Below are 26448 nucleotides of genomic sequence, written 5' to 3' on the forward strand. Positions count from 1 at the left end.
TGTTCTCATGTTACGTTTTCTGATGTCAGAGAGTGCTGGAGGCTCGCACTGAGCGCTTCCTACCTGCGTTAGCGTGGCCCCCAGTAACGACACCCGATCCAGCATCCCACATCATTCACTGCTCCCACTTGCAGAAAACGGTCAGTGGAGCTTTTGTCTTCTGATTCTTTTTGAAACTCTAATTGAATGTCATGAACTGCAGACCTACGCTGGCGATCTGACCCTCTACCCTGACGATCTGTCCCTCTACCCTGATGATCTGACCCTCTACGCTGACGATCTGACCCTCTACACTGAGGATATGTCCCTCTACCCTGACGATCTGACCCTCTACGCTAACGACCTGACCCTCTACGCTGACGACCTGACCCTCTACGCTGACGATCTGACCCTCTACGCTGACGACCTGACCCTCTACGCTGACGATCTGTCTCTACCCTGAGTATCTGACCCTCTACGCTGACGACCTGACCCTCTAAGATGATGATCTGACCCTCTACGTTCTGTCCCTCTACCCTGATGATCTGACACCCTACACTGACGATCTGACCCTCTACGCTGATGATCTGACCCTCTACGTGATAATCTGACCCTCTACGCCGACGATCTGACCCTCTCCGCTGACAATCTGTCCCTCTACCCTGACAATCTGTCCCTCTACCCTGACGATCTGTCCCTCTTCACTGACGATCTGTCCCTCTACTCTGACGGTCTGACCCTCTACACTGACGATCTGTCCCTCTACTCTGACGGTCTGACCCTCTACGCTGACGATCTGACCCTCTAAGCTGAGGATCTGACCCTCTATGCTGATGACCTGACCCTCTACACTAATGATCTGACCCTCTACACTGACGATCAGACCCTCCAAACCAATGATTCCTAACCAGCTGTATGTATTCGATTTTAGTTTTGTAGTTAAAAAAAATTGCCCTAAAATATGAAAATGAGTTTATTTCCTTAAATATAATGCATATTTATTGGTGATGAGTTTAGAGCGAAAATAGAGGGCAACTTCTTCCATTTACAATGCCTAGGTCATCAGTACTGGATCTGTAGTGATGGAGCTGTGGGGGAACATGAGACAAAAAAGGTATGGAAACACTTTTCTATGCAGACGATCTCAGGGTCAAGCTAATTGACGATCTCTACTGAAGACCATATCTGCTGACCATCTGGACTCTCAATCCTTAATCGTATTGAAAACAAGTCAATGTCTTCGGATAAAGTCAACCACTTTATTGTTAGTATTGATTGACCTGTCTAGTAGCCTAGGTCAATCAGAAGGTAACCATGGAGATTCCACCATGCAAATCGGAGTGCCTTTGGTTGGTGAAATTTCACAGTCCCCACTCAAAGGTCTTCTGGAATAAATATTTTATTTTTAAGAAAGATCAATGATTAAAAATATATGCGGTATGAAACCAGAAGACAGGAGAATACTATACCTATATATACACACACACACAAATATATGTACAGTATATTATATGCGGTCTTGGTCAGATGCTGGCTGAATGAGAGCTTCGAGCATCAATAATGCAAGACGTGATCTTCATCTGGTGGCTGTGGCCTGATCTCCAGCTCGTCTCAATCCCGGCAGAGGGGAGTGGTCCTTCTCCTACTGTAAAGGGATGGTAATGTATCCTCTATTCGCATTCCCTTGAACTGAAAAACAGCAGAACAGAACTATATCAACTTCAGAAACAAAGGAAATGTGCCACCAAGGCAACCACCAATCTACCCCGATGGAGGCTGGAGAGTTTGAATCAAATCTAATGAGGCATTTCTTTGTTCTTGTGTCTTGCATCACGCTTTCAGGTCTCAAGTCTACAGTCTATACTAATATCAAGTATACAAAACTTAAAACAAGGTGACCATAATGACTATAAGTCCACATGCTTTTATTTATTTAGGAAGTAAAAAATTACATGAAATATACCAATGAATGCACCTCTCTCTCTCTCTCTCTCTCTCTCTCTCTCTCTCTCTCTCTCTCTCTCTCTCTCTCTCTCGCTCTCTCTCTCTCTCTCTCGCTCTCTCTCTCTCGCTCTCTCACCTTCTCTCCTCACTCTTCAACACTGTGAGAAGGTGACAGAGATGTCATCGTAGGACCAACACAACTGTTGCTCATGATACTAATTATGGGTCTGCTTTTTTATGTACAAGGGTGAAGGAAGTAGACTAAACCTGTGTTTCTCAACCTTTTTTCCGCGGCACCCTTTGCATAAATGAAAAATCTCAAGGCTCATTATATATATATTTGTCTTAACGTTGATTATCATTAGAATACATACGCACACTGTCTCTGACGAATAACAAATGCATGATGCATGTAGCCTTTTACTCTTACACACACACACACACACACACACACACACACACACACACACACACACACACACACACACACACACACACACACACACACACACACACACAGGAGGGTGTAAATGTGACTTACTCAGTGGGAGATTTGGGCCTGGGAGGATGCACACAACCGCTCAACCGCTCTATTCTCGCAGGAATGGACAGCAGACACACACGTAGCTCCTGGTTACAGCGCTCAAGCGCTCTCTGTACTTGTTCTTGATGCAGGTTAAGCTCGAAAAGCTCAGTTCACACAAATATGTAGTGGAAAAGGGTAACAGTATGTCGACGGCGCTACTTACACTATCGGGTATTCCTTTTCCAATGATATCAAAAATGTATCAAATGTCATATCTTCAAATTATATCCTTAATGTACGATCTTCTTTTATCTCTGCCAGTTGCTCCTGTGCCTGCATTGGTAGGTTGGCTGCGCTCTCCAAAGCGCACGAATTCCAAGGGTCAAGGACCCAGTCAAAACCAGCAAAGGTCTCAGCTGGAAAATACTTATTAAATCTCTCATCAAGGGTTTGCAGATGCTGAGAGATAAGGCCAGAATGTTTTTTGCTGTTTGAATGTGCACTGTACAGGGGAAACATCTCAACCCTCCCCTGTATCACACAAGAGCGCCAGAGATTGAGTTTAGACTTGCAATTTGTCGGATGAGTTTAGTAGAATTCCCTCTTTACCTTGCATTTTAGAAATTTGTTCATTGAGGTGCTTAAATATATCGGCCAGGTATACAGCAACAAGCTCTGATGCTCGGCTCTCATTTCATCGCATAGAATGGAAAAAGACAGGACTTTAACGGTCGCGCCTTTTTAAAATTAACTATGTCCACTGCCCTGTCCAGTACACCTGAAAGATCTTTGGGTAAAGTCTTGGCAACCAGTGCCTCCCGGTGAAGGAAACAATGCGTTGTGCGCACATTTTGGTTTGCTTTCTGATCCTGCTGATGAAACCTTTGACATTGCCGGCCATCGCAGCAGCGCCATCGGTGCAGACACTGATACAATTTTCAGTTAATGGAGAAGGGGATTTGGACCTGTCTGCTGCTGCCCCCTGGTGGGGGACTACACATGGGTGTTCAGTGTCTGTCCACCAGTGGCACACTGTGGTTGTACTTTGCAGCTCCCAGTGTATCCAGGGGAAGATTGATATCTACGGAGCCCGGAGGTGACTGGGGAGTCCATTTTTTATAAAGCTGGGACAACCAGTATCTTATCCATCCATCTACAATCTCTCCTCTAGGGATTTAGGCCTATTCATGTCTTAAGTAATATCGATGGCATTGTTATTAATTTGTCGACTTGGAGTACCTCAGGACTGATGTTCTGATCTGATGTTCTGATCTGATGCTCTGGTCTGATGATCAGATCTGATGTTCTGATCTGGTGTTCTGATCGGATATTCTTATCTGATGTTTGGCTGTTCTAATCTGATGTTCTGATGATCCGATGTTCTGATCTTATGTTCTGCTGTTCTGATCTGGTGTTCTGATCTGATGTTCTGAACTGGTGTTCTGATCTGGTGTTCTGATCTGATGTTCTTATCTGAACAACACCCTGGTGTGTGTGGAGGGTGAAGCTCAGTCTGAGCAGCAATGCATTTAATGTCTGGGTCCGAGTGAGGGTCAGGCTTCCCGGACACCTATAGCTATAGTATAACATGTAGTTTAACATTTTGTATAACATATAGTACAACCTATAGTATTACATTTAATATAATCTACGTTGTGTGGTGCATTTCATTCACATCATCGCTCATTATGATGCTCATACATAACGACTTGCACAACATACTTTACAACGCTGCGCCCATGTCACCTTCCGGGCTCCATAGATATCTCTTTCTAAGAGTAACGATACTTTTGGAGACATCTAGATAGAATGGCAACATGCCAGCTGTATCTAATCAGACTTGACTACCTGAAGGTCATCTTTCTCCTTGATCACTGTATCTTCAGTACATGTTGATCCTCTACCCCCTTATCTAGCTTCAGACGAATAGTATTTTTTTTTATTTGAAGTAACCAGGTAAGCCTATATAAACCTGGAGGTAAGGACAGGTGTCTGAGCAGAGGACACAGCCAAGACAAGGTGAGTCGAACCCCTGATAGACCTCTAGATAGATATATTATAAGAGATACAGACAGACAGACATGCACATATATATATATATATATATATATATATATATATATATATATTATATATACATAGATACATGGATTAACCCTCCCCGATTGCGACTATTACTCTATTTGTTTAAACTGTGCTTCTGCTTGTACTTTTTATTTCCCTTTTTATTTTTTTCTTATTTTAATATCATTTCTTTAATTTATTTTTCCGGGAAAATAAAGACGGATACACTGAGAGACATTGCGAACATGTGTTTCCTATTGCCTGCAGATGAGAGCGTGTGTGTTGCTGATCTTGGCCTTGTTTGGTCAATCGGGCGCGAAACTCAAAGACATCATCGAGAAGAGCTCCAAGACAGGTAGCCTTCTAAACACCTACACCCTCTATCCATCGACACAATCGACACACGTCTTTTTGCTGTAAAAGCCTATATCCTTAGACATAACCAATAGTTCTTCTGGGTGAAATTCTGTCTCTACCTTTGTAGCGGTGCCCATTTCAAATCTTACAATAACATTTACAAGTCAATCACCAGTTGTTCTGATAAAAGATGTCATAAATTATAATGACTAACCATATTCTATGATGCATACGCAATGTAGTGCAAATTGACTTGCTCTTTGCTCTGTAATTTTTATAGATCAGATTCTCAGTCAGCATTTTTATAGCGAGGTAAGCACGCAGGCAGGTAGGTAGGAAAGCACAGGCAGGTGGCTGGTTAAATGAATCAAACTAAAGTAAAGAGTAAAACGGTAAAGATCCATAGGCCTCCAACTTCTTTCAATGGTTTCCTATAGTCTTTCCAATTAGGAGCTTCTGGAATTCCATCACACAAAAAACTGCCTCATACAAACAAAAAGGAAATTGCAATCTTCAAATATGCAGTTTAAAATATCAACACCACATGGGTCCTACATGTTCTCATAGCCCCTGTGGTGTCCATCTATTCCCTGCAGCCTCCTCCCTGAACCCAACGGTCTACGATCGGGAGCCCGTGCTCTCTGGTAAGGGTGTGATGGCGGGGAGCCTCTTGACGCCACCGGTCCTGGAAGAGCAACCTTCCACCCCCTTTGTGTTCGGTGACAACGTTAACCTGGGCTGGCTGGCGTGGAACCAGTCGCTGCCCGACGGCGCAGTGGCCGTCTACAACGGCTACACTGAGCGCACCGACTACGTCTGCAAGCACCAGTGCGAGGCGGGCTTCTACAGCCCCAGCCTGGGCCCCTACTGCCACTACCCCTACGCGGACCGTGGGTACCGGGCTGCTGACTTCCAGGTCCTGGTCAACAAGGACAACTTCGAGTTCCTGGATTGGAAGGAGGACTCATACGGATCGGTGCCCAAAGACTCAGTGCGGACCTGCTCTGGCGTGGACATCTTCGTGGGGAAGAACAAGTACGGCCTGGGCAAGGTGGTGAGCCTGCATGAGGCCTTCTTCCTGCCCTGGGAGGGAGACGAGTACTGGTACAAGAAGTACCAGGTGCTGAGCATCAACCGGGACGCCTACAGCCAGCACATCTCCCATGTGGTGTACGCCCTCAACGACGCGCAGATCTTCCAACACCCACCGGAGACCATGCGCATCTCAGGGGTCACCAACAACGATTGCCAGACAGTGACCAAGACGGTGACCATCTCCAAGAGCACAGAGACCGAGACCACCTGGAACATCGGCCGTGGCACCATGCTTGGCGTGAAGGGCAGCATCACCGCCAAGATCCCTCTGCTGGGCTCCGGCGGCATCGAGCTGGGCGGGGAGAAGACCCTCCAGTTTGACCGGGGCACCTCGGTGACGGAGGCCATCAGCCACTCTGTCTCGGTGGAGCTCAGCGTGCCGCCCAACCACTCCTGCCGCGTGCGAATGGAGGGCCGCAAGTTCACCGCCGACATCCCCTACACGGCTCGCCTTAGCCGCACCTACCAAGGCGGGGAGACCCAGTGGACCTCTGTCTCTGGGACGTACGACGGTGTGCAGATCGGCGAGGTGCGGGCGGTGGTGGACCGCTGTGAGGCGGTGGTGGACGCCAAGCCCTGTCCCTGAGGGCTGACACAGCCCAGAGTCATCCAGCCAGCATTCAGAAGAGCAGCTATTAACCACTGCTAGTGATTAACTGTCTGTCTGATTGGCGTCATGGGTAATAATAAAAATATATCAAAAGTCATATTATGCTTTACAAAGTGGTGCTGTCATTATGATTTTTGAAGGTGTCACAAATCTCGCTCTTAGTCAGAAAAGTCCAACAAATGAATCGAATAAGGAATCACTACTAGGGTTAGGGTTAGCTCTTGAAGGGATACTTCACCCATTTAGAACCGGCGTTCTATCATTATAAAATCACGATTGTAATATAAATAAATATATAAATAAATATCAGTCTAAACCTTGGCCCATTTTTTCTCATCTAATTTTCTCCCGAAATGACGTCAAATGACGCGTTTGACGTCATTTCGGGAGAAACCTCTTGTCCCGCTAGAAGGGCAGAGGACTACAACACACTTTTGGTGGCAAATTTTTCCACCAAAAAGGAATGAGAGGGGGCGGGAGCTCGCGTACTGAGGGGGAATGAGGGGGACGGGAGACCGACAGGTGGGCGGGGCATCGAGCGCAATGCACTGTGGTAGTTGGAGGTTTTCTTACTTTGAGCCAGAGAGACCATGAAAACACTCTTTCTGCCTTTTTTCAGGCTAGGATGAACCGATTTCAATTTTTTCTTCACATTCATAATACATTGAATTATTTAATTCATAAAACCTTCATATTCCCACCGGTGAAGTATCTCTTTAACTCTTGCAAAGTATTGTGGCGACTCCTACCCCCCGGGGAGTCTGGGTATTCATAATGTTTGGGGAAAAGGGGTTTTATTGTCTTTGTATAACTTGTTGTGTTATTAGGTTAAGTGGGGTTAACGGGTTTGGGTTCTTTATTGTTTGTGTGTTAATTGTGATGTGTAGTGTGATTGGGACCATTAGTGAGAGTGTTGTGTGTGTTGGTCAGATGTGCCGTGTTTTCTGTTATGTGTGTGTTTGAGTAAAGGCAGCTCTCGGGGTCGTGCGGTGTACTGAGGCACGAGAGTTGCGCCGCCATTTAAACCTGGGCTCCCGTCTCGTCCTTCCCGCGCTGCTCGCCACAGTATTATACCTGACCAGATGATCCCAGAGTTTATTTGTAATGATTTCGAGTTTGCTTTGTAACTTAAAGGCCCACTATGCAAGATCGGGCATCTCTTGGTACCAATCTCTCACACTTTTCTCTACACAGCGCCCCCTCCAGCTTCAGAATTAGATATTTTACAACACTGTCGTAACAACTCGTTGACGACCCTTCCCCATGCACTTCTACGCTAGCCATGTGCATTTGTTTTCAAAGAAGCCGGCGAATGCGTGGAGCCATGTCCGAAGTAGATGATCATGAAGTGTAGACAAGCTTATAGACCAATTTTTTATTTGTAAACATTCGGATGCGCGCGCAGGGTGGTGGCAGAAAACAGCGAAAGGGTAGTTATTTATAACGGCAAAAGGATGCGCCACTCGGATAATAATACAAGTAGCCTAGATAGATTTTTAAAAGATTATAGTTAATATTGATTAGATCTGATTAGTAAAATGTTTTCGACATATTTCAATAGCCTGTCACCCAGTGATAAACACTGTTATTTAGCCAAATTGACGTTAGTGGGCAGTGGGATACGTCTTCCAGATCCGTTTGCCATAGCACCTTGTCAATGGTTAAATGATGAAACGAAATGGCCTAGCATCCAGTGGCCAGAGATTTATAATTACCTAATCGAAACTCCAAGTGTATATACCCGGGAGAAGCTAAAAGCGTACAAGTCTCTGGATGCTTACAATTTTGTTCTGTGTGGTCATGTCCAAGACATACTATGGCATGATTACAATGTTCAAAACTTCGTTGTGATGAAGACGGAGGTTCTGCCTAGCCAAAGACAGGGAAAGAAGACAGAATTGTACAAGGCCTGGGTTATCGTCAACAAGACCAACAACTGTATTCTTACTGCGAACTGCACCTGTATGGCTGGGTATGTAAACCAACATAAGTTTACTATTGTAAATGTTCATTATTTACCCAATTGTCAGTGTCAGCAACGTATATGTAAAGCCTAACGTACAAAAAATGTTTTGTTCAGGTTAGGGTCATGCTGCAGCCATGCAGCTGCACTAATGTTCAAAGTTGAGGTGTGGGTCAGGATGGGAAAGACGGAGAGGTGTTGTACTTCAGGGACAAATATGTGGATCCACACATCCAAGAGAGAGGTGAAACCAGCCAGACTAAGCGAGATCAGCTTCAGAAAGGCTAAAAGGACAGACACCCAACTGAAGCCAGTCAGAGTAAAGCGTAGACAGAATAATGTAAACGGTAGGCACAATCTGAATGTAGGCAAGATCAGGTCATGTACATATAGCAATAAGGTATTCATTATATTTTATAATTAATGTAAATACATACGTTATAATTAGTGGTGCAACGGTACGGATCAACCATCACGGTTCGGGACGCAAGTGATCCGCGGATCGGCTGATAAAAAAAAAAGTTGTGGGTTGACGTGATCAGCGCATGTTTAGAGGACAATTCCGGTGTTGTGTCGAGATCTGTTTCCCCGTCGAGATGTGTTTCCCCTAGTCCCCGCCCCCGTCCGAAATTACCCGAAGGCCCTCTGTTCCATAGGAAAGGAGGCTCACACATCTTTCAAATTCATACTGCTGACTTATTTCCCCACAACAGATAAGTGCTGTGATTTTCAGGCTGATATCATTCAATTTGACCATTTAGAACAGGGGGAACGCATCCTGACAGTCTGACAGTAATATTCCAAGCTGTCAGGATGCGTTCCCCATCTCGACGGGAAAACACATCTCGACGGGGAAACACATCTCGTCACAACACCGGTATTAACAACATCATCAAGTATCGTAGCGAAATACAGTTTATGTTGTGTTTTATTTGGCGTTCCGTAAATCCCATTGAAACGTTGCAATGAGCAATGAGTCTCCCAACCAAAATCAATGGATTTACAAAATGCCAAATAAAACACCACAGAAACTGTATTTCGCTACCAAACAAAAAAGAAGAAGATAAGGATGTCTGCATTGCCTTGGGAGAGTGTAGACTCTAAACTCTCCCCAGGCAATGCAGACATCCTGAATTGTAAATCCAGGGTTAGGGATTATTTACTATCCTATCCATGATAAAAAGAAGAAGGAATAATGCCTCAGATTGCACATTTTTTAAATATTGACCATGCTTAAAGGAAGCAGGATTATTACCTAATTTTTCACTTTATTTTGTTTTTACACAGTTGAAGATTTTATTTAAAGTCACATTTGTCTTGTTACCTTTATTGTTGTTGTTCATCCGAAAATGATCCGACCCGTGACTCAAAAACCGTGACCCGATCCGAACCGTGAGCTTTGTGATCCGTTGCACCCCTAGTTATAATCAGGGTCATGTAACTATTAATGGCGGATGTATGAAAATAAGTTCTCTAATATTTATTTTGTGTATTCAGAACTGACAGATGAAGACATTGCGGAATTGAAACTACTGGCACCTAACGCAGCTGTACTCACTACCATGGAGCTCAGTGACACAGATTCCGCAACAGAATCTGACGCAGAGGCCGAAGACCTCCCAGAGCCACTAGTAGCTCTGTATGATGCCAATCTGAGATGCCTCTGCAAAAATCAACTACAAGAGAGGAGTGAAGAGACTTTTGAAAAACTGAGGAAGGGGTTAACTAATGAGCAGTGTGTAAACCTTGAGCTTACAACAAAAAATCAGGCACAGTCTCAGGCCTGGCACACACACAGAAATGGAAGGATAACAAGCACAACCCTACATCGTGTATACACTGTAGTAACCGAAACAGCTAAACTAAACCTTGTAAAACAGGTAATGCACTACAATAAACAAGACTTGTCCCATGTGCCAGCAGTACTTTGGGGAAGAGATATGGAGGACACAGCCAGAAGACAATACACAGAAATAATGAAAGCACAACATTCCAACTTTGAAGTGGAGCTTTGCGGTCTTGTTGTGCGGCCAGACAAACCACATCTTGGGGCATCGCCGGATGGAATAGCAAACTGTACCTGCTGTGGGAAAGCAACCCTAGAGATTAAGTGTCCATACAAATACCGTGATGGTCTTACAGGGAGTAGCGAGGACACACAGTTCTGCTTAGACAAAGCACTACAATTAAAGAAGAATCATGGATACTACCATCAAGTTCAGCTACACATGTTCGTATGCAACACCCAGTACTGCGACTTTGTGGTTTGGACAAAGCAAGTTGTTGCTATCAACCGCATCACCAGAGATGAAGAAATGCTACAAGCAGTCCTGCCTAAAGCTGAAAAGTTCTTCAAACAGAGTATTTTGCCTGAGCTGTTAACACGCAGCATGGATCCACTGATGCAGTCACCTACAGTCTGCTCACACTGTCAAAGGCCAGACTTTGGAATGATGATTGACTGTGCAAAGTGCAAGAACCATTTCCACTACACATGTGCCAGAGTAAGAAGAAAGGTTGTGGATTGGTGTTGTGAACAGTGCAAAAAAAAAAAAGTCAGAATGAAATGTTCTTCGAAGCAAATGATTTAATACAGTACTAATATTTTAAATTTTAACACTTGAATGTGCAATTAATTGTGTTGATGACAATAAACAGTTACTTACAGAATAAATCTAAATTAAGCTATTTTGGGACTATACATTTACAAAGGTTTGTTAGTGCTCCACAAACAATCACTATATCATCTAACAGGTCAACCTGTGTGAGTGGAATAATAGTTGTCAGAATTTTAAAATTTTTCCATCTACCTATTATTCGTTCAATGTGTATTCTCACATTAGACAAACGCCTTGATATGTCCACTTCTTGAGCAGAGAGCTGCTTTTTACCTTTGGTAAAGTGAGGGATCCTAAGTGTGGCACCACGTGTGGCAAGCTCATCTCTGATGGTAAAACCCTGATCTGCTAGTATCTCATCATTATGCTCTAGAAGGTCATAAAATCCAGACTCAGCTGTAATTTGTTTGTCTGAAACTCGCCCACCCCAACCTGCCGACAGAAAAGAAATGGCTCCTGAAGGTGACATGCCAATCAAATATTTAATAGTGTTGTGGCTTTTATAATTCGAGTACGTCTGGGCTCTGGAGGTTAAATTTGTGGGTCTATTGATAAAAATTTCTGTACAGTCAATAATGCACCTGCAATGTTTATATTTAGGTTTAAAACATTTTGGCATATTCTTTAATACTGCATGCTTGCTTGGCCACTTTATGAGAGGCTTTAAAGTCGCAGACATAACAGGGAGCCAACTTCTCAAAATGTTTGAAATGTCACTTTCTGTGACATTAAATCTGAAAGCAATATCCTTGTTGCAGAGCCCTAGTCTAAGTTTCATTAGGACGATCAATAGATGATCCTTCAGGTTCATAGAGCCACGCACAACCTCTACACTGTTTTTAAGTTTGTGACTCAACCACTCAAATAAGACACTGGTCAGCCCTGTGAAAAACAGAACCTGCACTGCTTTACTCTTGATAGAGCTAAAGGAAAATTGTGTATTCATGAGTGTTGCCTTTAGTTCCTCATTCTCAGTTTTCAGTTTGTCGATCTCCAAACGCAGATTGACACACTCTGTAGAAAGTTGGCTGTACTTGTGTTTCAGATCATCATGGAGAACCTTTGGGACTGTGGCTTCTGAAATAGATATTAGATAGTAATAGACTTAAGACTTAATAAAATAAGCACTGTCACTTGTTTAAGTTGAGCTTTTCTCAATATTTTTTAAGGATGTTTTCAAACAGCATGTGCTAAACAGAATAATGATCAATGTCATTAACAACACAGTTATGCTGTATTAAACAATATATAAACAAAACCTGATTCATCCTAATAATGACTGCCCTACATTAGTTAAGGTATTATAAGCTCTTACCAGTGCATTGATCAGCACCAGGCTCCATTCTGCAGTCATCTGAGGACAGGCAAGCTCCAGAAGCCTCATCACTAGCTTCTTTGGACCGCTGTACATCATCTGGTGGTCTGTGGATGGTTTCTTCCCTTTTTCTTTTCCTCTTAAATCTGATACACAGAGATGAAGTCAAACCGTCAGTCCAAAACAGTTTAGTTGCTTGGTAGATCATAGGAGGTTATCAGGTACCAAAACCAAGTCAAGTGTAAATTACATAGCATAGCTTAACAGGGCTTCACAAGACAATGTAGACATGACAAAAATCTGGTCTGACAAATTATCTAAAAACTATCTGACCTTACTTGCCATACATTCTCTGCATTTTAATGCATGCAATGTGATTCCAGTTAGCAACTAAATAAGGCTAAAGTGACAATATTTACCTCTCAAGTTTTGTATCTCCTTTGTCTATTTCACACTGGGTTGCGAAGGAAAAGACAGAAGGTACAAAGTCTGGACTATTGAAGTCCATGGAGACCTCTCCTGTCCAAAAAACAATATTCTAGTTATTGACAGTACGATAGTGTAACAGGTAAATTTAGCCTGAGTTTGCCAAGCTTACGAGACTAGCTAGTCGTCAAGACAACGTAACACAATTTAAGGTAAGTTAGCTAAAACGACTAAAACTACATTATTCTGTGTTCTAGCGTTAGATAAGCGTACAACTTTACCATTATTTTGTTGTTGTAAGCCAAACCGAGTGATGTGTCTGATTGAGTGAAGTTCTTAGGTTAACTTACCTGATATGAAGTGTGAACTGCAAAGCCTGGCATTTTTAATAAGGTCTTTGTTCCAATCGGATCTTCTGATAGCTTGTAACCAACGACGTCTGCGGTTGGCATTAAACGAGTTGTTATCTGATGGTATTCTGTAAAACTTCAGGTCACTGTTTACAGAATTACGATTCTGGCATCCCACGGCACAACACGACATTTTTCTGTTTGTCTTTTGCCACCGTCTTGCGCGATTGAACCTGTGTGACGTCGTTCTGACATAAGGTGAAAATTGGTCCATACATTTTTAAAACTGTGTATTTGTATTGCAATAAACATAAATCCATCCTTTTTTATAGTTGACTGGGAGAATTTATATCCTAGATTATAATTGTTTTATTTTAGGTTGAACAGAACAATCAGTGTAAGAGTGTTGGCCAACATAATAATCTAAATAAACAAGAACCTGGAATCGGGGATTCAGCCTGTATCTGGGGGACGAGACAGACAAACAGCAAAACACCCGTGGAAACAAAGGAAAGGAAACATACAGGGCTCACAACAAAACGGTCGAGAAAACACAGTTTTACAGGGCTCACAACAAAATGGTTGAGCAAACACATTTGTACAGAGACTATCAACATCAACAATACCACGAAGACAAAGTTCACCAAAGGGTACTTTCAATTTCAAAAGCAACACGGCCAAGGCGGCGTCTGATTTGCAGTCTTTTTCTTTCAGTTCAAGCTATTCCTGAAAAGCTTGCCCAACGTTTACTCGTGTCTGGCCTCTCTGTCGGCCAGTCTTCCTTTTCTCTTCTTCTGTTCCTCCGACATTGGGTTTCTCTGTCTCTTTTTAGTCGGCAGATCTATGATGAATGTAACAATTCCTTAGTTACTTGTGTTTACATGTTTATATCGAGCCGGGGGGTATACCACGAACCTCGCTGAACATACCCAGGCTTTCTTGGGAAAACCTGGCTCGACAGAGCCGCAACTCGCAATCAAATGGTACCACGAAGCTCACTTTAAATTCAATTAGTTGAACCAGGTTTTCCGCTTTAGGTTCAGTGCGCGTTCACTTGAAAGGGGCGTTTTTTTCGTTTTTATTCTATCATTTAGGGAATTCACTTGTCTTTAAATACACCCTATGTAAGAAATGTATCGCTGTTATCAACCGCTGAGAGGTAGTGGCTGTAGCGTAGTGGATTAGTAGACCCGAACGCCAGCGACCGGGGTTCAAATTCGCCGGTCTATCATCAAGCATTTTACCCCCATAGATGTGGTGCCAGCACGGCCTTGAATATATGGGTTCAAGTTCGAAATAAGCACAAAAATATAATTCCATAAGCTTTAGTGAATAAGTATTCCATATGCATGAGAATTGGGACTTTTTAAGCTTCACATAAATTCGCGTCACTTGGGAGTCGAACCCCCCGTGCAGAAATTCAAGACTGACGGGCTACCTCCACTCTAGCACACGGAGACACAATGCGCAATTATGCATTATGTAGACAATGCTGTAAGCATTGTCTACATAAGGTCCAAAAGGACGATCAAATAACGAACACCCTCTGATGAGAATCTGTATCTCTCATGAAGAACCGCAATTTCGTTGTTTGCACAATGAAAATAAAGTCTGAAATCTGAATATCGTCAGACAATGCCAAGGGATCGGTTCTGTGACTGTCCGGTAAAACCCTCTGTCTCCGGAGAGACGCCTGTACGAGAGGAGGGGCTAGGAAGGAGCGCACGCCGATTTAAGTGGCCGATCTCCGGCTAGACTAAGGGTGCGTTCGAGTATTCTCTGCGAACCGACTCGGATCTCGGATCTGATGCCACGCCCACACTTCAAGCGTTTTATTATTTCGCTCGGTCGTTGGAGGAAAACATGGACGCCACCCGGAAAGCTGTTGTCGCGGTAGCATTGGCAGAGGACCAGGCGATCCAATATAAGTAGGCTATAGGCCATAGTCAAGTCAAGTCAAGTTTATTTATATAGCACATTTAAAACAACAGTAGTTGACCAAAGTGCTGTACACAAATACAATATATTTGTGTACATAGGCAGAGATACGGACGCAGTAAGGTATTGCAGTAATACGAGTGATTGAAATTACCATTTAAACCACCAAAGTGGTCCAAGCACAATGAAAACAGTTCATACTTCAAGTCACAATGGGCGCAGCCATCTTGAATTCTGTCTCGGAATTTCGCTCGGTCACCACTGAGTTCAACCGAGATGGCGAGATCGCCGTCCTCGGAAAAGGGGCGTGTTTGTGCGTGTCGCTAGGCAACGTCCTCGGACCTCCGAGACGGATGGATATTAAAACGCACCATAAGCCGAAAAACTGCTCCCGACTAGGTTTGGTTGCGAGCATAAGTCACCATGGTGATACAGCGACGCTAAAAGAGATCGACTTTCGTGGTACAACTAACCCAGGCTTTGAGCTCAACATACCTCGCTAACCCTCTAAGCGAGCTTCGTGGTACAGGCCATAGACATCTTATATGATAGACGGAGCATCGAATGCTACCGCCTACTGGCGCTGACGAGACGCGGGGCCGCCATCTTGGAGTGGTCATCCGCTCCACTCAGTGTAATCCGTTTGGCTGGAGCAATGAACTGTCAGCGCATTTAATTAATCATACCTCACTGAATACCACTGATTTTCATGCGGTTTTTTGTCATACGTGTAGCTATGATAAAGGCCACAAGGTTTGGCGTGTTTTATTATACAATACTAATTATATCAATAGTTCGGTAATGTTAAATCTTGTTTGTGAAAAGTAATCCCCCGATTCCTATTACGGATTGTCCGCCGATTTGAGCAGGAATACGCTGAACAACAGCCCGGCATCCTGTTTCTGCTGCTGTTGCTGCTCCCACTGTTGACCACTCCAAGATGGCGGCCGTATTTCTCGTGTCCCAGCAGCCAATGCTCCGTCTATCTATAAGATGTCTATGGTACAGGCCCCCGGTTCCGTGTTTGGGGGTTTGTGCCGTAAAGCAATTAGTTACCTCGCGAGACCCGAGACTCCCGCGAGAGTGGGCGGCGGGTCGCCGGCAGAAACCTATTCCCTTTCTCCGCCAAGATGCGCAAGGGGGAGTCGAAACAACGAACAATCGAACAAAAATGTATAATAGAACCATCGCAATGACTCTTAGCCTGTTATATTAAAGGTCCCATGACATGTTATTTTATGTATTCTTTAATATAGGTATTAGTGGGCAACCAACACAGTATTCAAAGACATTCCCGAAATTCAGCCGTGGTGCAGAGTTACAGCCACTCCGAGCCAGTCGCACATTGAGCTTCCCCCAAATGCGCTGTTTTGGTGTCTAGCTATAATGCAAATGAGGAGGAGCGAGGCGGGTCAAGGAGGAGGGTGGGGGTGTGGCCCTGAGCAGCTTGCAGCCACGGTACCATGCGCTCTGTTTACAGTGGATGTATCGCAATGGCGAGGCGCACAGCCTTTAGCCGTGTTCTGTAAATATTCTAGAACACACCGGAGTCCTGGAGCTCTATATCTAAATATTATCATATAGCCTACATAGATATCTATATCATATAATATATATTATCACGGCCAAAAGCTGTGTGAGCTGATATTATGAATCTCAAACGACCGCGTTGGGTTCTCCGACGTTCCTGGTTCTTCAACGTCCTCATCAATGTGAAGTAGACTGAACCGCGACAAGGAGGAGAAAGGGATCGTTGCCGGGCAGCGCTTAGGAACCTCCGCCTCCGGCGGTGGTCCCTCAGCGGGTCTCAAGCGGGAGACATTCGCTGCCAACAATCCCTTTCTCCTCCATGTCGTGGTTCACGTTCTTGAGGGAGTCAAAGCCAAAGTTTCTTCCCCCCAATTCATTCTCAACCTTGGCTGAGATAACCCCCAATACGAGTCTCGTTGTAGAAATACCAGAGACGAGAGTCCGACGTGTTATGCGCCATAACACAAAAAGCAGAACGGTTATCCAAATAACAAGGAAGTGTACAACACTTGCGTTACAGTCCTGGATCTCTATATCTAAATAATATCATATAATACATAGAAATCTATATCATTTAATACATATTATCACGGCCAAAAGCTGTGTGCGCCTCCAGACGATATTATGAATCACAAACGACTTTGTCGGTTTCTGCGACGTCTCTGGTTCTTCCACTTTCACATCAACCTGAAGTCGACCGAACCGGGCGCTGCCTGCTGCCGGCTGCCCGCTGCCGGCTGCCCGCAGCCGGCTGCCCGCTGCCGGGCGATGGTGCCTCGCAGCAACCGGCGGCATGTCGCAGTTCATGTACTTCAGCGAGTCAAAGCCAAAGTTCCTTTCCCCCAATTCCTTCTCAACCATGGCGCAGATAACCCCCACAACAGTCTCGTTGTGGAAATACAAGACACGTCAAAGAACCGACAAGAAACACTTGCGTTACAGTGTGTGTATTCACACACACACACACACACACACACACATGTGGCGCTCGCACGGTCGAGTCTCATTGGCGGGCCAACGTCTCTGGGCGGGCCAGGCAGAGTAAGGGGAGGAGCTGAGATTATTGGTGACGTCATAAATACAGACATTCCAAATCAGCGCACTTGAGCCTCCGTTTTTTCAAAGGCGAGCAGAACAGCTAGTGCTCGTTTTACACCAAACGCAAATTTTAGCCATTGGGGGACCATAGGCAGGCTAGGGGAACTCATATTTATGTTAGAAAACCTCATAAAGTGAGATTTTCATGTCATGGGACCTTTAAGGTAAATCAAGCCAAAAAAGTTGAATAGTTCCCCTTTCACTCGTGTCTGGTCTCTTTTCTGGTCCAACTTCTTTTTATTCTTCTTTTGTTCCACCGACAGTCGCCTCTTGGGTCCCTTATCAGTCGATTGATTCATGATGAATGCAACAATTGCCTCGCAACTGGCTGTTTATATCTAGCCGGTGGCATGTTTGGGGGTGTGTCTGTGCCGTAAAGCATTTTCGAAACTACAAACTGACTACATTTTCGAGGCGCGATTGGATACTTCCGCTGCGTCACATCCGGATTGTGTCGGTCCGAACAGAGCAAGTTGCATATGCGCTTTTTCCATGGAGAGGCGACATGGGGCAATGACACACCCACCAAACGACCCAGAAATGGATGCAGGATCATCAGAATAACTCTCGACCTGCATAATTAATGTAATTTTGGCTAAAAAAGTTGCATAGTGGGCCTTTAACTACAACAATAATAATGATAATGCTGAATGAAAATCGTATATTATTCATTAAGCATTATCGTTACATGTATTATGTATATTATTGTATTAAATTATAATAGTTTTACATTAGTTCCTAGGCAGCTACAATACGATTAATAATACAAAATTATAATAATATAATATGAGCTACAAGGCCACCACAATATGATTAAAAACAATAAATAATAATGCTATCATATTAGTTAAAAGGACAACATTGTGGTTTGGAGGAGAGAGTTGTGGGAGTGCATGGCGAACATTGATGTATTATGTTAAACATAGGCTATATATGGATGTATTTAAAAGAGAGGGCAGGCCCTGCTGTCCTGGGGTATTAGTTCAGATCTGAAGAGGAGCCAGAGTAATGATTTAAACCTGCAACACGAAGCAGTTACTACAAAGCCTCAATCAAGTAAAAGACCTTGATACCTGTTTGATAACTCTGTTATCGAACAGGTATAATAAACAACCCTGATAAATATCTGTCTCCAGGCGTATTTCAGCTGGCCTTGACACTGCACGCTATCATATCAACTGTAACCCTCCAGAACAATGGATCAGTCTCCTGTATTCTGTCCCAATGACATAAGAGCAGCAATCAGCACGCAATCCCTGATGGCCCTGAAGAACTTCAAGCGGACGATAAGGAGCGATATTACTGTGACCTCAAACCAGCTATCTCCACTATCTTCGCTCCTCACCACCATACCACCGCATGGCATAAAACTGTGGTTTTATCGGGCAGTCTTTTGCAGAGTGTTAAATCTCTCTCTTTCCCTCTGCCCCCACCCCCCCTCATTCTCTCCCTTTCCTTCCCTCCCTCTCCCTCTCTTCCCCTCCCTCTCTTTACCTTCCTCCCTCTCTCTCCCTCCCTCTCTTCACCTTCCTCCCTCTCCCTCTTTATCCATCCATCTCTCAACCTTCCATCCTTTCCCTCCCTCCCTCTATCTCTCTCCCTCCCTCTCCCTCCCTCTGTCTCCCTCCCTCCCTCCCTCCCTCCCTCCCTCCCTCCCTCTATCACTCAGATCACGGGCAGCAGTGTATTTCTGACAGGGAGAGGAGTCGAGAAGGTAGAGATCAGTTCAGAGCTCTATATTCTTTAATCCATAACTTTACTGAATTATTATTTTGATCCGATTTATTGTGATTTCCATAGAAGACAAAGAGACATGATTTATTAATGATTGATTGATATATTGATTGAGTGTATGGTTGGTTGATTGATGGGTTGATTCTACTTATGTACTACAGACAGAAAGAAAACTTCTCGATCAACCAACTCTTCGAATGTATAATGCAGCACTAAATTAGTACTGAAGTAGTATGTCAGAACTGTTAGTACTGTAGTAACGTGTTAGTACTGTTTGTACTGTAGGAACATGTTAGTACTGTTAGTCGGCTACTACTATGATATAACTATGTGACACTTATGTTAGTACTATGTTAGTATTATTGTAGTACTGAAGTACATTGCACTTGTACTATTCTTTGTTAGTACCATATTAAAAATGACCTCTGTAGGATTTTAGGGCATTCGGGGCACATATTTACATTAATTTACAAGTAAATTAAACATTTATTGACAATCTACAGTACCAGACTAGATACAAAGTGCCAAGTTTTGTGGAATTATTCTGCTGATTGGATAACAGCGATGGATCACTAAAATCGTATTATTTTGAAAGGTTTAGTGCATGATCGGAAGGATAGATTTAAGGATCAATGGATATCTTTTTATTAGTTACACTGCTTTGAGACCGTATATTATCTATACATATATGCATATATATATATATATATATGAGACCTCCTGTATGTATACTAAAATGGAAGTGCTATGATGGTGCTGATACTGTAGGACTGCATATCTACAGATGAGGCACTTTCTTCCCTTCCTGTTGTTGCTGCTCCAGCTATGCAGCTGTGGTGAGTTTGCTACCTTATAATATCTACTTCAGATACCTGCACCACCTTCTAAGTAATACATATACTACATACCACTACCTACTGGTACTACCTTTTAATATTGCTAGTGCATATACCACCTTCTACTACCTAGTAGTACTACCTTCTAACACTGCATATACGTCCTTCTACTACTGTAATCTTCAACTTAGATCTCTGTGTGGGGAACACAGAGATCGTAGTTTACTACCTTCTCCTACCTTCTCTGTAGGCTTACCATTTATTCCAAACACTAAACCAGGTACTGCTATATGGGCATCTGTTTATTCACTAAAGTCCTTAGTGTCCATTCAATGACAAAATCATTCAATATACTGTTCCCTTTCTGGGGTTTATTTATGAAGGTGGATTGATTATTTAGAGCGTAAACCTGAACTTTGTCCTTCTGCCAGTTATCCTGTTGGGTATTCTCACGACTCTGTTCACTGTATCCAATATAAAGAATATACCATAAACAAAAGAACGGGTATGGTTTATTTGGGATGATCCAGACGGTTTCCTGAAGCCAGAGCTGGAGGAGGTCGTCCCCTCTCTGGACGCCCACAGCACCGCCTCCCCCCGGGAGATGGACCCCGGGCCGGGGGTCCCCGAGGGGCCCCCGCTGTTTGGGGAGAACGTGAACCTCCAGTGGGTGACCTGGGAAGGGGTCCTCCCCAATGGCACGGTGAGCATCTTCAACGACTACGCTGGGCGAACGGACTACGTGTGTAAAGTCAACTGCGAGGCGGGCTTCTACAACCCCAGCATGGGGAACTTCTGCCTGTACCCCTACTCCGACCAGGAGTACACCTCCACCAAGTTCCAGGTCCTGGTCAACGTGGACCACTTTGAGTTCCTGGAGTGGAAGGAGGACTCGTACGGTTCCGTCCCTCAGCATGCCATTCGGACCTGCCACGGGGTGGACATCTTCGTGGGAAAGAACAAGTACGGTCTGGGCAAGGTGGTGAGCCTGCACGAGGCCTTCTTCCTGCCCTGGGAGGGGGACGAGTACTGGTACAAGAAGTACCAGGTGCTGAGCATCAACCGGGACGCCTACAGCCAGCACATCTCCCACGTGCGCTACGCCATCGACCAGATGGAGCTCTTCCACCACCCCCCCGAGGCACTGCAGCTGGCCAAGGTCACAAACCTGGAGTGCACCAGTGTGGAGAAGAGAGTGTCCCTTGAGAAGAGCAGCAGCACCCGGAAGACCTGGGACATCGGCCGTCAGACGCGCAACGGATCTGTGTCCACCATGAAGGCCCAGGTGCCCCTGCTGGGCCCCGGCACGCTGGACTTCACCAAGGAGCAGACGGTGAGCTTCTCTGAGGGCACTAGCCTGGAGGAGACCCTGGACCACGAGGTGGCGGTGGAGCTGCTGGTGCCTCCCAACCACTCGTGCACCGTGAGGATGGAGGGCCGCAAGATGACCGCCGACCTGCCCTTCACGGCGCGACTGAGCCGCACTAACCCCCGCGGGGAGACGCGCTGGACCTCGGTCACGGGCACCTACGACGGCGTGCAGGTGGGCGAGATCAGCGCGGTGGTGGAGCGGTGCCAGCTGGTTGCCGATGTGGTGCCCTGCGCCCCCCATCCGCAGTGAGGCGCCCCCAGGGATTTGTCAGCATCGTCGTTAAAGCCACGAGTTAAATCTAAATAAAGCTCTCTCAAATCTTCAAGCTCTCCTCGAAATTGTTCTTTCGTGTTTTTTTTTCACGTTATTTGGGTTGTGAGTCCCAAAAGTGCTGAATTGTGGGAAGACGGTAGAATAAATTAAATATGAAGCAGATGAAATGCTTAATACTGTTATACCATCTTTGTCAATGGCAATAGGCTGTATGTTCACATATTCAAGGAATTTCACTGGTATTTGGAATTTTCTGGAGCTGTCAGTGAGAAGAATTTAGACATATTTCTAATGAGACATATTTCTAGTAATATTAAAGAAATCTTTATTCATCAAAAATAAAAAAATACTTAAATAAAAATGTGCACTGGCTAAATACATACATTTTTACAGACAGTTTACATTTACAGGGTTTTTCATAGGCCAAGGTAAAGATGCATTCAATTAATAAAAAACACACACACAAACATGTGTATGCATAGTTTGTGTATCTGTGTGCGTGTGTGCGCGTGTGCATAGCGTGCTTGTACGTGTTTGTGTGTGTGTGTGTGTGTGTGTGTGTGTGTGCGTGCGTGCATGTGTGTGTGTATGTGTATGTGTGTGTGTGTGTGTGTGTGTGTGTGTGTGTGTGTGTGTGTGTGTGTGTGTGTGTGTGTGTGTGTGTGTGTGTGTGTGTGTGTTTTATTCAGCCCGCTGGAGGGCGCTGTGATCGGACAGAACAGGAAGACGTTGACTCTGGAACCGTCTGAGCTCCAGCGTTATCATCATTCACCCTTGTTACACGCTGTGTTCCTTGTAGCTCCACACAGGTTAGATTTTTTTGGAATATTTATCGATTAAACCACTAACGACGTAAAGAAGTCTATCGGAGGTAATTGATAAACCGATATTTATGTTGTGTTGTGAATGCTAATCCGTCACTATTATCACTTCAATATCAGAAGTGCCAAAATGTGTAGAGATTATTCAAATCATCGGAATTCCAAAGCGTTTGGATGAAGACATTGAGAATCATTGACATTTTTCACCGTTGTGTGTCAGGCCTTTTGATGAAGCTCTTTAACTTTGCAAATATGCGATGCACAATCACCCGAGTTGTGAGTCGAGTTCTGCTGTATAAACGGTTCGGACCGCTGATGGAGACGCAGAGAGACGCGCACTTCGGGGCGCACCGGAGGATGGTAAGTCTGTCAAGGAGAGTCAAGTTTTATACTGCGTTGTTTTTATTATATTTTTAATAGATAAAATCACTACGAGGTTGAAATTCCGTGAAAGGACATTATATAGCCTACAAGTAGGCTATATTGAAATATTTTCCAATTCTAGTGTGTGTGTGTGTGTGTGTGTGTGTGTGTGTGTGTGTGTGTGTGTGTGTGTGTGTGTGTGTGTGTGTGTGTGTGTGTGTGTGTGTGTGTGTGTGTGTGTGTGTGTGTGTGTGTGTGTGTGTGTGTGTGTGCTGTGGTAACCCGGCCCTTGATGTCGCCGGGTTCCACGTACAAATCATGCTTGGCAGTGAGGGTTTTAAGCCGATCACGGCGTTTATTACAATTAATCCTACAACAGGGGACACACACGCTCCATAGGGTCTCCGTGAGCCTCTATTCCGCAGTGGACCCGAGAGCTTCTCCGCTGCCTCTCCTTCGCTCCCGATGTTTCAGTTCAAGTCGTGACCGTGTTAACTGGTGACCCTCAGCCGAATGCTTCGCTTGTTGTCGTGGCACTGGCTACGCCAGATGTTGGAAACGGCGGGACCCGACACGTAGCTGTCCTTGCGAATGCCTCTTTGATTTGTTATAGGCCTATGTCACGGAACAATTGAAGACCGGAAGAAGCTCGCGGAGTAGTGTAACTGCTCTTCCGCTTAGCTTAGCTAAACTGTTTACCATGGCGGAGGCAGATCGATACCTTTGGACCAAGTCTCTCCAACCTACCTAAATTGTCCTACGACGACGTCCTAAGGATAGTAAATCAGCACTTACGTGTCGAAACATCTAAACTACGCAAAGGATATAAGTTATTCTGGGAGAAGTACATTTTAAATTACATAGGTAAGTGTTTCAAATCTGTTGACACTGTGTAGCTTGACTGTGACAGATAGCACTAAGTGTAATACATGTCAGTTAAAACGTATCCTTTTTAATTAATCGCAAAATATTATTTACACTGGTAGGAATACATATTTAGTTTGAGTGTCTCTGAAACTTTGCCTGACGAACCCCAAGAGGTTTGGTATAGGTAGGTAGCCACTGCCTACCGTACATGTAAGTGTCGATAGTATGTCAGATTAGCTCCAGGCTACTGTCAGAACATAGTGGCTGGGTGGCTGTCATAAGCTACCAATGCCCATACATTTTGCTGTATGGTGTGTTAATCTTTCCCTCTCTTACTGCAGTGTCAGATTTAGTTAATTTGGAAGTAGCAGTTCGGGCGAACTGCTACTGTTCCCAGAAGAAAAACGATGAGCCTCACACCCTGCAGGCTACAGTGCTAGGAAGTCAGGCCTGAGTCTGAAATCAAACTCTATCTCGCTTTTCATAGTCTTTTGTGAATCAATGGGACTGTTACTTAGGCCTACCTTTCTGACCACTTTAATTAGATTTACATTTTGTGATTCAAACAACAGGCCCACCTCGTAATATGTAGCATAATGGATAGCCTAGACCTAGAGCATGGTTCCAGACCTTCACAGATCCAGTTGCATGTTCAGTCTGTGTGTGTTTTTATTATTATTGTTTCTTGTTGCTGTTCCAAAATGCTCTCTCTTTCTCCAGATCTGCTGTTGCAGATGATAATGTTTTGTTTCATGTCTGCTGTTGCAGATTGTCATGTTTTGTTTTATATCTGCTCTTCCAGACACATGACTACCACTTCACAGGGGAGAAAAGCGTGCCAACACCTCTGTCGTGGACCAGTGTTCTGCAGTCGTGGACCAAGGACACAGGTTTATGTGTATACCTCAGGCCTAGCCAAACATCCTGTATAGTCTACTCAATAATAGTATTCGAAGTTGTTGTATATAGACAGACGCGACTAACACTGACTTAAGTGTTGCTACACTGACAATATGATTTATGTGCTGACATATTTTTTCTTTTTGCTCCAGGGGATTCGCCCGGAACCCACTGACCAACTTGTGGTCAGGAAACCCAAGGTTTGGGTTAGGTGTTTTATTTTAGCACATACATGGACACATACCTCCTGAATGCCAAGTAAATATGGCCGAGGGACACACACCCCATTAAATGTATTTATTTCTGTTAAATGTATATATGTAAATATTTATGTATATATGTAAATTTGATTTATAATATTTAATCAAAGAATTGGAAACGAACATTCCTGAACATTTGTTTAAGGTAACACACACTGAGCACCTTTAAAACAAGCCTGAAGGCTTTTATGTTTGCATTAGCTTTCTGCTACATCTTAAATACATTGCACTTTCTAAAAAGCTTTTTTAATTTAGCCTTTATTTTCTATTTTAATACTAAAATGCCTTTAACTTTCTATTTTACTCATTTCTCTGCATATTTTTTCTTTTACTTATCTATTTTATTGTATGACAATGTTTGTATGTGAAGCACTTTGAGTCTGCCCTTGTGTATGAAAAGTGCTATATAAATAAAGTTGCCTTGCCTAACACACTCTGTTAAATGTAAATATGTATATATGTACATTTATATTTAAAAAAAAGAACTGGAAACGAACATTCAATAAACATTTGAAAAGGACGGACGGACACAAACACCATTTTAATTTCTTTCTGCTAAATGTAAACAAAGAACATTAATAAACGTTTGAAAATAGTCATGTGACGTCATGTGTGTTTTAATGTGTAACACTGGGACATCACCCTTAACATCTAAAGGACCTTGATAGTTAGACATCAAGCAACAATTTACCCACAGCTGATTGACAGAGCCTGAAAGAGTCAGAGGAATGGTCGTGTCCCAGATATGATATTCTTTGACCCTTCTGATGGCCCTCTCCACCAAGATTCTAAATTGGGCGATACTCACTGGTGAACCTGGCACCTCTTTTAAATGGCGGAATTATGAGGGTGGCCCCAACTTCAGAAAGCATCTTGTCGATGACAAAGCCTTTGTCAGCCATGCATGCATCTCCTGGCTGAAGTAGACTGAGGATTCCTGACTGCTGTGTGATTTCTCTGTCTGATATGGAACCAGTGTACAGCTTAGAAATTAAGGTGATAACTCCACATGAAGCAATGCCAATCCGACCTTTGAAGGTGTTGGTATTCTTGTAGTGGGAGAATGTTTCAGACTGGAGGGTGAGTGATGAGGGTGCCTCACACCTGATTTCTGTGCAGTCTAGAATCACTCGCACGTTAGGACAGTACTGGGCAAAAAATTACCTCAACCAAGATTTAGTATGTCCTTCGGGAAAGCGTGGAACCTGA

At 44.0% G+C, this 26448-nt stretch overlaps 5 protein-coding genes and 1 long non-coding RNA gene across 12 annotated transcripts in view; 5 read left to right on the forward strand and 1 right to left on the reverse strand.

Annotated features, from left to right (window-relative positions):
* Window positions 1-6672, forward strand: part of LOC132467223 (natterin-3-like) — a 153645-nt gene extending 146973 nt beyond the window's left edge. The window contains exons 2-3 of the mRNA XM_060064391.1: window positions 4779-4868; window positions 5467-6672. Of these exons, the coding sequence (XP_059920374.1) occupies window positions 4781-4868; window positions 5467-6551 (1173 nt within the window). The 5' untranslated portion in view covers window positions 4779-4780 and the 3' untranslated portion in view covers window positions 6552-6672. The remainder of the gene's footprint in view (window positions 1-4778; window positions 4869-5466) is intronic.
* Window positions 6673-7933: 1261 nt separating this feature from the next.
* LOC132467241 (uncharacterized) lies at window positions 7934-11844 on the forward strand. The gene is made up of 2 exons (XM_060064406.1): window positions 7934-8547; window positions 10036-11844. The coding sequence occupies exon 2, from the start codon at window positions 10101-10103 to the stop codon at window positions 11127-11129; it is 1029 nt and encodes a 342-aa protein (XP_059920389.1). The 5' UTR covers window positions 7934-8547; window positions 10036-10100; the 3' UTR covers window positions 11130-11844.
* Window positions 11108-13514, reverse strand: LOC132467240 (uncharacterized). Of its 2 annotated transcripts, XM_060064404.1 has the most exons (4): window positions 13248-13489; window positions 12891-12990; window positions 12472-12617; window positions 11108-12233 (listed from the first exon to the last, which is right to left on the reverse strand). In XM_060064404.1, exons 1-4 carry the CDS (start codon window positions 13438-13440, stop codon window positions 11224-11226), a joined length of 1449 nt encoding a protein of 482 aa, XP_059920387.1. In that variant the 5' UTR covers window positions 13441-13489; the 3' UTR covers window positions 11108-11223. The 2 variants fall into 2 exon arrangements, with proteins under 2 accessions (XP_059920387.1, XP_059920388.1); XM_060064405.1 differs by lacking the exon at window positions 11108-12233 and having other exon boundaries at window positions 12246-12617; window positions 13248-13514.
* A 5969-nt stretch (window positions 13515-19483) lies between these two features.
* LOC132467815 (natterin-3-like) lies at window positions 19484-22065 on the forward strand. The gene is made up of 3 exons (XM_060065378.1): window positions 19484-19527; window positions 20332-20383; window positions 20914-22065. The coding sequence occupies exons 2-3, from the start codon at window positions 20332-20334 to the stop codon at window positions 22002-22004; spliced, it is 1143 nt and encodes a 380-aa protein (XP_059921361.1). The 5' UTR covers window positions 19484-19527; the 3' UTR covers window positions 22005-22065.
* Window positions 22066-22744: 679 nt separating this feature from the next.
* Window positions 22745-26448, forward strand: part of ptrh1 (peptidyl-tRNA hydrolase 1 homolog) — a 52540-nt gene continuing 48836 nt past the window's right edge. For 4 of the 5 annotated variants that reach the window (XM_060064565.1, XM_060064566.1, XM_060064567.1 and 1 more), the window contains exon 1: window positions 22745-23209. In XM_060064565.1, the coding sequence (XP_059920548.1) occupies window positions 23024-23209 (186 nt within the window). In that variant the 5' untranslated portion in view covers window positions 22745-23023. The remainder of the gene's footprint in view (window positions 23210-26448) is intronic. The other variant, XM_060064569.1, reaches the window with a different exon arrangement.
* On the forward strand, window positions 23266-25673 carry LOC132467335 (uncharacterized). Of its 2 annotated transcripts, XR_009527999.1 has the most exons (3): window positions 23800-24076; window positions 24882-25319; window positions 25350-25673. It is a non-coding gene; the product is annotated as an uncharacterized LOC132467335 (long non-coding RNA). The 2 variants fall into 2 exon arrangements; XR_009528000.1 differs by having other exon boundaries at window positions 23266-25319.

Source organism: Gadus macrocephalus, chromosome 11 (assembly GCF_031168955.1).
Source record: "Gadus macrocephalus chromosome 11, ASM3116895v1".
Lineage (NCBI taxonomy): Eukaryota > Metazoa > Chordata > Actinopteri > Gadiformes > Gadidae > Gadus > Gadus macrocephalus.